This window comes from Pelodiscus sinensis, chromosome 15 (genome assembly GCF_049634645.1).
Source record: "Pelodiscus sinensis isolate JC-2024 chromosome 15, ASM4963464v1, whole genome shotgun sequence".
NCBI classification, from domain to species: Eukaryota; Metazoa; Chordata; order Testudines; family Trionychidae; genus Pelodiscus; species Pelodiscus sinensis.
This window is the reverse complement of record NC_134725.1, coordinates 12,394,448-12,406,643: the sequence shown is the minus strand read 5'-3', so window position 1 is coordinate 12,406,643 and position 12,196 is coordinate 12,394,448. Positions and strand designations below refer to the sequence as shown.

General features: G+C 42.9%; 1 protein-coding gene across 3 annotated transcripts in view; it reads right to left on the bottom strand.

Moving 5' to 3' along the window:
* The window catches only part of MED13L (mediator complex subunit 13L), a 379,146-nt gene that overhangs the window by 40,922 nt on the left and 326,028 nt on the right, over window positions 1-12,196 (bottom strand). For all 3 annotated transcript variants that reach the window (XM_075898186.1, XM_075898187.1, XM_075898189.1), the window contains 4 exons: window positions 10,346-10,565; window positions 6,262-6,450; window positions 4,273-4,496; window positions 3,671-3,813 (listed from right to left, as the gene is read on the bottom strand). In XM_075898186.1, the coding sequence (XP_075754301.1) occupies window positions 3,671-3,813; window positions 4,273-4,496; window positions 6,262-6,450; window positions 10,346-10,565 (776 nt within the window). The remainder of the gene's footprint in view (window positions 1-3,670; window positions 3,814-4,272; window positions 4,497-6,261; window positions 6,451-10,345; window positions 10,566-12,196) is intronic.

The following is a 12,196-nucleotide window of genomic DNA, read 5'->3' as shown; positions in this document are numbered from 1 at the left end:
TGGGACGTGAGCGTCCCCGAGACACCTTACACAGCGGGAGTGTCCATCGGAGACAGGGATAGCCTCCTGGCACTGAAGGCACTTCTTGAAGCCAGGTGATCCTGGCGCCCTGATTTATTTGTTTGTCACTTTTAGTCAGAAAGGCACTGACTGACCGCTGAAGGAAAAACGGTTTTCTTTTCTTTTCTCTCTTTTTTTTTTTTTTTTAAACAGGGGACTACAACTACTAACACTATAACTGGTAACTATCTATGTAGTAACAAGAAAACTAACTAACTAAGAGATTTTCCTTTTCCCTCAGAGAGGGGGAAGGGAGCTTAATCTAACTCCGTCTGCGGCTGCGGACGGTTGGAGAGAAACTGACAAGACTGGACTGCGCTCAGATGAAAGGCGTGAAGGGGCACTTGCGCATGCGCGGTCTGGTAGGGGGGCAACTGCTAGTGAAAATTCCTCCGGTTTGCGGCGCCGGGACGAGCCCAGCACCTAGAGTGGAGCACCCTCGGGGACACTACTCGATGAAGAACTGTTTCTTTCTGAAGCCAATTTATGCTCCTCCTTTGTTTGTATGAGCTGAATTGAAGGTTGTGTAGATATCTGCTTCTCTTCCTACATTGACTAAAGCACCAGCTCCCTAAGGCTAGCCTGAGTACTAGTTTAAAAAAAATGATACATGCTGCTTATCTGGTTGTTTTTAATTAGCCCCAAACCCATGAATCTGGAACAGCTTCAAGTAAGTTACTTCAATAGCTCAGGTGATTAATAGGAGAATGCACACTGCTTTAATTAAGATCTTTATCCTCCAGTCTACATTATCTTCATGCTCCAATTCAAACAACAAAATGCACTAAATGTCTTACCCATATCCCAATCTCAGCCCTAAGATTCACTCAATTTTACTGTGGGATCATCCTCCCAGATCTTCTGGCTGCTTTTAAGGCCGACGGCAGAACAATACATTAGGGGGGATCATTCTCTAAGTGAAACAAGGAACACATCTTCCAAGGTATGTGCTAACTGAGCTGAGGTCAACTACAAGGCAGCACCAGAGTGACACCATATTGCTAGGCTCAAAATCTTGTTTGTAAGATCACTTCTGATAACCATTGCTTGAGTGTTACAGACATGCAAGTAGCAATTTTATTTCAGTGCAAGCACAATCTGATTGCAGCTTTACTGTATGGGCCAAAGGAATTTTACAGCATAGTCACAGTGATCTGCCAAAGAAAGTATTTATGCAAGTGATTAGAGTGTAAGACTACCAAACATAACTTCAGTTAGCCCACCTATTAACTGTGATTTTAAGGAAGAATAATGTATTAATAGCTATTTACCAAATGTTATCATAAGTTAGTGCTATACTCTTTGCAATGAGGTGACCTACAGTCTTACGTCAACACACACCATATCAGGTTATTCAATTTCTGGATTTTTTTTAACCCTCGTCAATATTTGCCTTTGTGTTTTAATTTGGATGAGTTTTGGAAAACAAAGTTCTTTGCACATAGACTTCAATGAAAGAAAATCTAAAAGTAAAATGTTCCATAATTCCATGTCAATGTCCATAATCCTTTAATGGGGATGACAACCTTGCAGTTCACAAGGGATACCATAATATTTGGCAAACCCTAGTGACCAGTTCATTTTAGTTATTTTGCAATTGACATAATTTTGACATGTTGCTCAGTATCTTCACTGTATTCACTAGAGTTGTTTCCATTTGGAGTTTTAAAATCCAATTATAAGCTTGCATCTGCTACTTTCCTGCAAACACTAGGCCCTGACAGGATCCATATGGGCCAGCTCCTCATTTAGCTTAAGCTTATACAGGCCCTTCTACCTAGATGCATTACATTTCCAGAATTAAAATTATACACCTTATGCTATGACATTATACCACCCAGTAATGCAAGAGTGGGCATTAAAAAAGCAGTGGCCCACCAGGGTTAATTCCTGGCTGGCTGATACCGCTATATCTACCTTCACCTCCGGGACACCATTTCCTATCACCCCCACTGGCCGCAAACATTGATCCATGGCCAACAAGAGCTGCATTTGCCCGGTATCTGTGGAACGAGGTATACCGGTAGTTCGGAATAGGAAGCCTAATCCAAACTACCTAGTCTGTGCTGCGTGTAGCTGCGCGGCACGGAGTCCAAACTAGCGGACATTTAAAAATGGCGGCGCCCGGCAAGATGCAAATGAAGCCTGGGAAATTCAAATCCCGGCTTCATTTGCAACTTCGGTTGCCTACATTAACCATCCTAGTTCGAACTAGGGTGCCAGTGTAGACATACCCTCAGTGAGCAAGCATGGACAGTGGATGACTCCATGGGTTGGGGAGGCAAGTCCTCCCCAGATCTGCCCACCAAAGCCCATGCTTCCCCCTCACTGTGGCCTGCAGGCACCTGCCCAGCCTTCTCTCCCACCCTCACCTAATGTGGCTACTGGCCCTTACCCCCTTCCTGCCCCAGAGTAGGATTCCAACCTCCCATCATCCCCAGAGATCCAGTGGGAGGCATGACCCCAGGTTCCTCCAGCCCCACAGCTCCGGACAACCAGTGGGCAGCGCAGCACCAGCCTCTTCCAGCCCTAGAGCTCCGTAGAACCAGTGGGTGGAACAGCACCAGCCTCCCCCGGCCTTGGAGCTCTGGAGAGTTAGCTAGCAGACATATCACAGCACTGGGGCCAGGCCCCAGCAAGGCCCTCCCTGCAGCCAAGCTGCCAGCCTCAGCACTGGCCGGCCAGAGTGGCCCTAGTGTTGGGAAGTTAGGTGGTGCAGCTCCCAGCTGGCCTGCCTCTGCCTTTGGGATCACAACAGCAAGCTGGGGGAGTGGGTCTGGAGCAATTTGTGAGACCACCCACGAGAGATTCAAATACTGCCCAGATGATTAGCAGAGTGCCCACAGCACCCACAGCCAGCAGCATGTGTTTCTATTGGTGGTGCACATACGCACATGACTCAGTGCACATAACAAAATTTATTTTGCCCATAGAAAAAAGTTAGAGGGAACATTGTTCTGGGGAATGCCAGTGGAGCATGGGTGGGGCTAGAGGAAGCAATTTTGGAAGGCAATGCCTTCCCCTGTCTAGGACACATGTGAGCAAGGCAATATAATTGTGAGAAAGGCAATATAAATGTATCCTCATTGTAAAGATAGGGAAAGAGACAGATAAAATGACTTATCCAAGTTACACTAGGGATTTGAGCATATAATCATATAAACAGTTAACTGATAAGGCTGGGCTTATTTGGTTAATGTTCATGTTTACAAGCAGGCTTCCACCTTGCTCCTGCGGAGCTGGCTGCCACCCCGCACTGCTACCTTTTATCCGAGGAAGCAGTACAGGATGGCAGGCAGGAGCTGGTATATGTGAGGAGCTGTCTTAAAAGCTGGCTTCCCATGTGCACCAGCTCCCAGGGAGCTGCCTATCGTCACTTGCTGCTGCCTTGGGAAGCCAGCTGCAGGTGCACATAATCATGTAACCACTGAGTTTTTCAGTGGTTACACATTTAAAAAATTACCTGCATTTTAACATTAAGTGGAATTATACCCCCAGCCATAGTGCCTGGTTTGAGGATCCTGTTTAATATACTAAACCATCCTTCCTGAACAGTAATCTGTCTTGTAGTTCTACTCCTCAGCACATTAGCATCCTTAGCTTTCCATACCTTTTAACTCTCCATGGCCCAGTCTTCCAAGGCGTCCAATTACAACTCTCCAGGGCAGTGATGTCATCTGTACAATCCCAACACACCACTCCCATAGCTTCTGCAGACCAATTTTACGTGCAGACACTTTGCTCCTTCTTGATCTGGAGATAAGGGAAATGTAGAAGAATTTCAGATTTCTATCCCACGTCACTATTTCACTTTTTACTATCTTGCTGAACTCCTATACCACCCACAGAACTGTAAAATCTGAGTGTCTTATTTAAATTCAAAGACCATAAAATAGAAATGGAATCTTTCTCTCTATTTTTATTACTGGCATTACAATAGTATCCAAAGACCCCAGCACTAATGAAGCACCAATATGTTGAACATGATACCAAGTGTACTTAGAAATGCACTCAGCTGGCATTTATAAAGCAAACACAACCATTTTCTTACTCTGTATTTAATAAGCCATGATAGAAACCACCAATACAATGAAATATTATCACTATTCATAGTAACAGAGGGGACTAGAAAGGGGTGTGCAAACAGCCAGGCAACAAAGTGATCATGGAGAAATGACAATTCAAACTTAACATAAAACTGAAGGTTTCTACCTGTTTGGCAAATCAATATTTACAATGCAGGTTTCCAACAGCTCGCCATGGAGGTCAGTGCAGGATGCCAGGAGCCAGCGCTGATCATGAGATAAACAATATCCAACGAAGAGCACATTATATTTCTGATTGGCCTCTCCAAATGTCTCCCCCAGTTCTGTTTGTTTGTCTTTGATGGGTGCCAGTATGAAAGGAGGAGAGTAGAGCTGAATTGGATTGGGGCGCTGCAATCAAGGTCAGCAACATTATCGTCAGTACAGAGTTATCTAAAGCAATGTTTGCACAAGAAATGTATAAAACAGAATGGTGATATATACATGAAGAAATAGGAAAGTTGTGATACAAACAGTTACAATCCAAGGAATTCATAATCAAAACTGATATATCCTGGTAACAGAGGAACATAAAGGAATCCATCATCTCAATCTTAGGGCTATTGTGGAGGTTTCATTGTCAGAGCTGAACAGCAGGTCTGCTGCTAATCAGTTCTCCTAAATTAATTAAAAATATTACCAGATTTTGAATGACACGCCCTAGGATTGTTAAACACCCAGTTTTTAACTTAAAGCATTAATTCAGTTCTGACTCTGCATGTTAATACTTTGAATCACCCCTAAAACAATGCATATTCTAACAGAAATCAGTCATTACCTTACTAAATTTACTCTTCTTCAAACATTATATTGGATCAGTAAAGGAATTATAAAGCAAATGAGTTTACTGGATAGATGGTCTATAGTAAATAATCTAGGAACTGATACGCTTTCATGTCTAACTTTTCAGTTAACTGAGATTACACTTGAAAGATGTGGTGGGGAGGGATGAGAAATGCATGTTTAACAGAGAGTACATTTGTGGTATTCTAAATACCAACACAGTTACATGAGGAAATGTTACTTTTCTTGTCCTATTAATTTTATCTTCTTCTGTCTCTTTGAAAAATTAAAAAGTTGGTAAAGAAAGAATAAATCCGTTTGAGGAGAAAGAATGAAAGAAAGAACAAGGAATGCTTTGGGTTCTTATACAGGCTGACGCTCCATCCCACCTCCGTTCTCTCTATCCCTACCAACATTCCTCTGTTTCTTTTCCATCTCCTCTCTGCCCCTATTTGTCCTTCAGTTCTGTTATACCATACTCCTTCATGGTGATACTTTCCACTTTTGTTCAATCCTCTCTCTCCTTCCCCCTTCTGTTGTTTGTTCTGCAGCATGTGCTGGTTGCACATAAACTGGAGCTCAGATGTTACATTATAAAATAATGTCATGTTACATTATAAAATAATGTTATTGTCATGGCACTATTACACAATGCCACACCTGAGCAATAGTATAAGCTCCTGAGTTGGGCCTCCACCAGAGTGAGTCAGAGAGCAGCTTAAAGAAAAAAAATCTGTTTTTTTCAGGGGTATACAGGAGGACTGAGGCCGAGACTACTTCTGGGAATTTTGAGAAATGTGGAGACTCTGATTTCAATTGCAATTGTTTTTATTTCAGATGGGGGTGTGTATGTGCGGAAATGTGCTGATATCTTGGTTTCATTTTGGAACTACATTTCTAATTAATAAACTGAGCTCCTAGGTTTTTATATAGTTTTAATTAAACAAATATAAAAGGTAAGCCCCATGCTATTTCCCAAAGGAAGGAAGATTTTTCATTTGAGATGTCTGAAATGCAGAAAGCAGAACTTGAATCATTTGCAAATTTAGGATCAGGTGAAAGACAGAATCACTGAATAGCTTGCAGGCCAGCAAAATGATTTCATGAGAAGTGACAGAATCTAGAATGTGCTCAACTACCTACTTCCTACATAGATATATTAGATGATGCACTTATTTTCTGGTGTTTCCTTTCCTCTATATCATCACCGCCAATACCTTGAAAAGAAGAAAGCCTCTGGCTACTATAAGTAGTCTCATGCTCATTCTTTCTGGGTTCTGGAAAATGAGGTCGGTTCCTGAATCAGATTCCTTGTCTTGGTATGATTACTAACCTCAGGGTTCTTGAGGGTCATTTCAATGCTGGAAGCTGGTCCAAAGCCAGTGAGAGACTTAATGTGGATCTGTGTGGGCAACGGTCGCCTACACTGGCAGTAAACTGAAAATGCCAAAGACTTCAAGTGCTGAATGTAAAATATCTGTTCATCCTTCATTGTCTGGAGCATGTACTGGCAAGGCACAATCTATACATTTATGTATAAAAAATAAAAATCAGGATTAAAAATACTGAAAGGGCTTATTTCCCACCCCAACAACATGAAATAAAACAAGTCAAATTCAGATTTATTTAGAACAAGAATTCATTCTTCGTTTAGCAACTACAGATATTGCGTATATTAGCACTGTATCTGTATTATGGTAATGCCCACAAGCATCAATCAGGAGTGGGGCCCCATACTATCGCGTTGTATTTCTGAACATGAGCATTGAACCACAGTTTATTTTACATGGTTCTATCTCAGAGCACACTTAAAAAAATAATCCTATTGTCCAGCAGCCCAGGACTACTTGTTTATTAATTACTTAATAATCTGGGGTATGCTGACTGATTTACTAGAGGCTGAAAGTGCAAATTAGCTTCCTATGTCAATTTATTTTTAAATAACACAGAACAGAAGAATAAAGAGATGATTTGTCCACCTAAATTTCTACTTTGCTCAATGAAACAAGAATCTTGAGTAGAGATTCAAGTAGAACCTGCGTAGATACAAAATTTGTATCCGCAGCTGTGTTCGCAAAAATGAGCTGTGGATATTTGCATCCACATCCACGGCTGTGGATACCTGAAGATACAAAATGAATATCCACAAATCTATAGGATTCTAGATATAAAATTATACGCATCTTCAAAAATGAGCCGCAGATATATGCGGATTTGTAGGGCTCTATTTATAAGTGGAGGTCAAGTCAGATCACCAGCTTGTCTGTGATCAAGGACATGCAGCTTACAGATGATGGTAAAGGCAGATGCAAATCAAAACCTTATACTCAAACATTCTTGAAACTTGAGCATGCTTTTTACCCATGTCTGAATTTTCCAGACGCTCTTACTGAAACATGGAACCAAACATCTCAAACTTTGTGTTTGAGGCAAAACCTTCCCCTCCCACTTTCTTTCCCTCTCTCCTTTTCCCTCTCTCCCTCCATCTCTCTCTCTATGATTCTCTGTTTCTTAATATAGGAAGAAAACTGTGGCAATCTCAGGAAGTATAGGTTATTGTTATTAAACTGACGGTTTTTTAAGTAGTGACCAGTATATCTGGACCTTCTCTTTATTGAGATGTCACTTTTATTGATTTGTTCTGTAGGCCAACACTACCTCTGGGATGGTAAATTGTGTAGCAATGTAATAATATTGCTATCTGTTGCAATATAATTACATTCATAAAGCAAAATGAATGTATTTCTCTAAGACATAACTGTTTCTCCATGGAAGAGACAGGCCCACAATCTAAGGAATACCCTAAGAAAAATGAGAGATCGAGGGGTCTATCCTTACAGTGAGAAAAGGAAAAAGAAGAAGAAAATGTTCTTTCCGATACTGAACAAACAACACAAAAAGAATATTTTCAACGCAAATCCCTTTACATTGAGAATTACGTTCACAATAATTCTCTGCCTTGTCTTCAACTCCTTCTTTAAGTACTTCTGGTTACTACAATACATCAGAGGTGAATGTGGAAACATATGTCTTTGTCTTTAAGATTATCAGCTCATTGGGACAGAGACTATAATTTTTTATGCCTAGCACAATGATAGCTATCCTCTTGTAGCTTTTAGGCACAAACTCAATCAACATGCTTAGTGATACAGGTAGGACCTCCCTGGTTTGGCACTGTTGGGAGCTGAGAAGTGCCGAATCATGGAGTTTGCCAGATTAAGGGAGGTCAATTCTCGGTTGTTGGCCCAGCTCCCCCGCCAACCCTGTGATTCCAGTCCTCCTGGGGCTATGATCCTCCTGGGGATGGGGCTGTGCTCCCCACTGTGCTGACCCCAACTGGGGCTGTGTTCCCAGGCACTGCAGACTATGCTATCTCTGGCCTAGGCATAGCTGCACTCCCCACTCTGCCAACTCAGCCGGGACTGAGCTCCCAGGCGCCAGCCCCACTGCCTGCAGCCTCACTGGGTCTGCATTCCCTGCACCAGCCTCACTTGGGTCTGTGCTCTTCCACCACACCCACCCAGCGCTTGAACTTGGCCAGCCAGGGCTTTCTGATCCAACAATACCCATGGTCCTGCTGGACCATCGATGTTGCTGGATCAGCATGTCCCAGATTTTAGAGATTTAACCTGTAACAATAACTAAAAATAAAGAGACTACATAATTTGTGTATCACACTTTTTCAGGTGCAGGAATCCTCTTTATACTCCTGGAACATACTAAACCAATAAACATTTTTGTTTGTTTGGCAAAATGCCATACATCAAAAACCAAACTACAGATATGCAGAAAATAAACATGATGAATTGAGAACGGGCAAGCCTCTGAATTTCTTTACACAAACGGAGAACTAAGTGTACTACTGATTTCTAGTCATGCAGGATCTATCTATTCAGACTTCAGTTACTAAAATGAGAACAGTTATTTTATTTTAATATCTTCTGCTCAATCCCCTGCTGTGAGCCAAGCTAAAATATGCAGCTGGGATACTAATGTTACATTTTATATCAGGGTGGGCAATAATTTTTGATGGGGGAGGGGGACACTCCAAGAATTTGGAACATGGTTGAGCATCACTCTTCCATTATATTAATGGAGAAGATGTAGGGTCCTGGGTGGAGAAGGGTGCAGAAGGGAGCTTGGGGTAAGGGACTGGGGTGCAGAAGGATGTGTGGGGTCTGGGAGGGAGTTTTGGTGAAGGAAGGGGTTGTAACCTGGGGCAGGGTTCTGGGGTTCAGGGAAGGGTGCAGGGGTCTGGGTTGGACCTGGGGCAGGAGTGGGTTGTGACCTGAGGCAGGGGATTGGGGTGCAGAGTCGGGGGGGGGGGTATGGGTTCAGGAGGGGGGCAGAGGGTTTGGCTTATGTGGGGTAGGGAGGCAGGAATGGAGAGGAATGGAGGCGCTAGGGTTCCAGAGACAGGCTCTGACTGGGAGGCTTAGCTGGGAGACTCCCAGCCAGCAGCCCAGTACGTTTCCCAGGCAAGCTCCCTGCCTGCCCCACCCCTGCACAGGCTGCAGCAGCCATGTATATCGGTGCATAAGAGCCTGAGGGAACAGGTACTCCGCGCACTGCCTGATCTTCAAACAGACAGCTCTCATTGGCTAGAAACTGGTCAATGGGATTAAGGATTTCAAAATGCAGCTATCAGGTCAATACAATTTGTATAAACTACAAGTAGTTAATAGGACCACTCTGCAGAGCCGCGGCAAGGTAGCTCTAGGACCTACCTCGAGCTGGGGCTGAGCAGTCCCAGATTGTGCCAGCTCTGAAAATCATCCAGGCTGTAGCTCTGCATTTTAAATGTAGTAAGAGCTGCTGGACTCTTACTACATTTATAATGCAGAGGCGCAGAGATCAGTGAGAGTCAGGACTGCCGGGTCCCAGTTCACACTGAGTCCAGCAACCCCTATTTGTGGTGGACAGCCCTGTTCGCCACAAACAGAGGCTAGTGCTAGAACAGCCTCTGTTTGTGGTAGACAGGACTGGCCTACCCTAACCCCATCCACTGCCTCTGATAGAGGCAGCAGGGGGGAGCACGGTGGCACACCGGAGATGATGCTGGGGGAAGCCAGCTTTTAAGTTGGCTCCTCTCAACACAGGTTCTTGCTTCCCCCCTTGCTGCCTCTCTCTAATAGAGGCACAAGGAGTGTGTCTGTGGCACTGGGTTAATCCCTTGCATAACTCTACTATATGTAACTACTTCAAAAAATTTCCTCCATTACATCACAAGCAAGATATTATTTTAACACATTACTTGCCCATTTAATAAAACACATTTTGTAAATGTCAACTAAACATTGTACAGAACAGCACTGGGCACTATGTTCAAACATCGTATCCCAGCTTCCATTTTACATCTTTTTGTATTCTGCAAACGTTTGATGTGATAGAATGTATCTCCAAAGTTAAAATATTACCTGAAGAATGAAAGAATTCCTCATATTGTCGGGCAAGTTATCCAACATTTCTGTGTAGCATCGCATCAAACTTAGCAACCAGTAGTTAGCTGAGGCAGATTCCTCATCTGCTGTGTAGGTAAAAGGATCCACCATATAGATAACAACTGCCGGAGGATAGGCATGGCTGTCTGCAGATTCTGGATCAGTGGGAATCCCTATTCTCTCCCTCTCTGTAACACTAGAGACACATGTATAAAAGTGCATAAGCAAATCCTGAAGGGGAGGACTGCTTTTTACACTGAGACAATAAAATTAAAAACACAATCTGCAAACTATGGCTGATAAGATCTTACATCTACCCAAAGATGTACATCACACATTAAAGTACTTGCTAATAATTTGTTAAAGGTGCTTGCTAAAAGAGTGACACAAACCCAAGTGAAACACCCAGAACAGTCTACTTCTGAAGAATGTGTACAAGAAATGATTAGGACTAAATCAGTGAATGACAATTTACATAGCTATTTTCTGCCTGTGGTCATTCAGACAAGTTGTTTTAGTACTGAAGAAAGCTGGAAAGAAGACAGTAGACTGAAGGCCTCCTTGGTTTATTCACAGAATAGGTATAGCACCGGCAGTGAAAGTTTTCTTGCATTGCTCCCTGTGGAAGTGCCTCAATTCTGAACAGGAGGGATCAACATGCAGAGATAAGAAACACATTCAGTCTGCTGTGGCTGCCAACTAGCTTTAATTACAGTGGTAGATTTTGCATAGACTACTGAACAGAAGTATAACAACAGCATCAAACAGGGGAAGGTCTGAACTTGTTACTTAAAAGATGTGAGCTCATTAACCCACTATGTTATGACAATTTATCAGCATAACATCTACATGTTAACATAGTTATTGAAAAAGTGAGAGAAAAAAATTACCCATCAAGGAGCATCTGCCTCAGGCAGGCAGAATTTTTAAAAGGTGGCAACATATTTTTTTAATTTTAAAAGTAATGTTTTACGCACTTATGTTGATGACGACTCTTTAGCAACCCCAAGCTGCAATCTGTTTATCCCCAAAATCAATTCCCTGACATTGTATAAGTGCACATTGATTCCTTCTTGGAGGGTTATTTAGAAATACTGTAATGCCAGAACGGGTTTAAGAAATAACAGCAACGTAGCATTAGTTTTGATCATATAGAGAATCTATATACACAAAATAATACCTACTTCTGGAAACACAAGAAAAAAATTGTGGGTCAAATTTTGAACCTATCAACAATAACAGTGACTCTTTTAACTAAATAACGTGAAATAATAAGACTCATTTCAATGACTACAAATGATGGATAAAATTTACCCGCTATATATCAGAGACAGCTGTTGTAATCAAAACAGCCACAGCTGCAGCTCTGGATGGCTGTGAGAAAACAATGAGCTCTTCAATTTCAGGAATGTCCATGTTGCTTAAGGCAGGGTTGAGGAACCTCAGGCCCGGGGCTTGCCTGAACCTAGCCCCTAAGGCTCAGCCCCACCTACCCCCAGCACTGGGAAGCCTGTACTGGCACTCCAGCCCCCACATTGCCTCACTGTGGGATGGAACACAAAAATCTACGAGGCTGGGCTCTCTGATGCTCTGGTGTGTGAGGAGAACGTGGGGAGCATTGTTCTCCTCAGCCAGCTGCCTCATCAGTGTTTTTTGTTTTGCTTCTCACTTGTGTGCAGCCCGACTGATTTTTCCGTGGGTCAGCAGCCCCTGGCCCAAAAAAGGTTCCCCACACCTGGCTTACTGCAGGAAGAGAAGAGTATGTCTATACTGCCACTAAACGCCCACTGTCTGCTGGCTTGAGTTCATGGGACTTGGGCTGTGGAA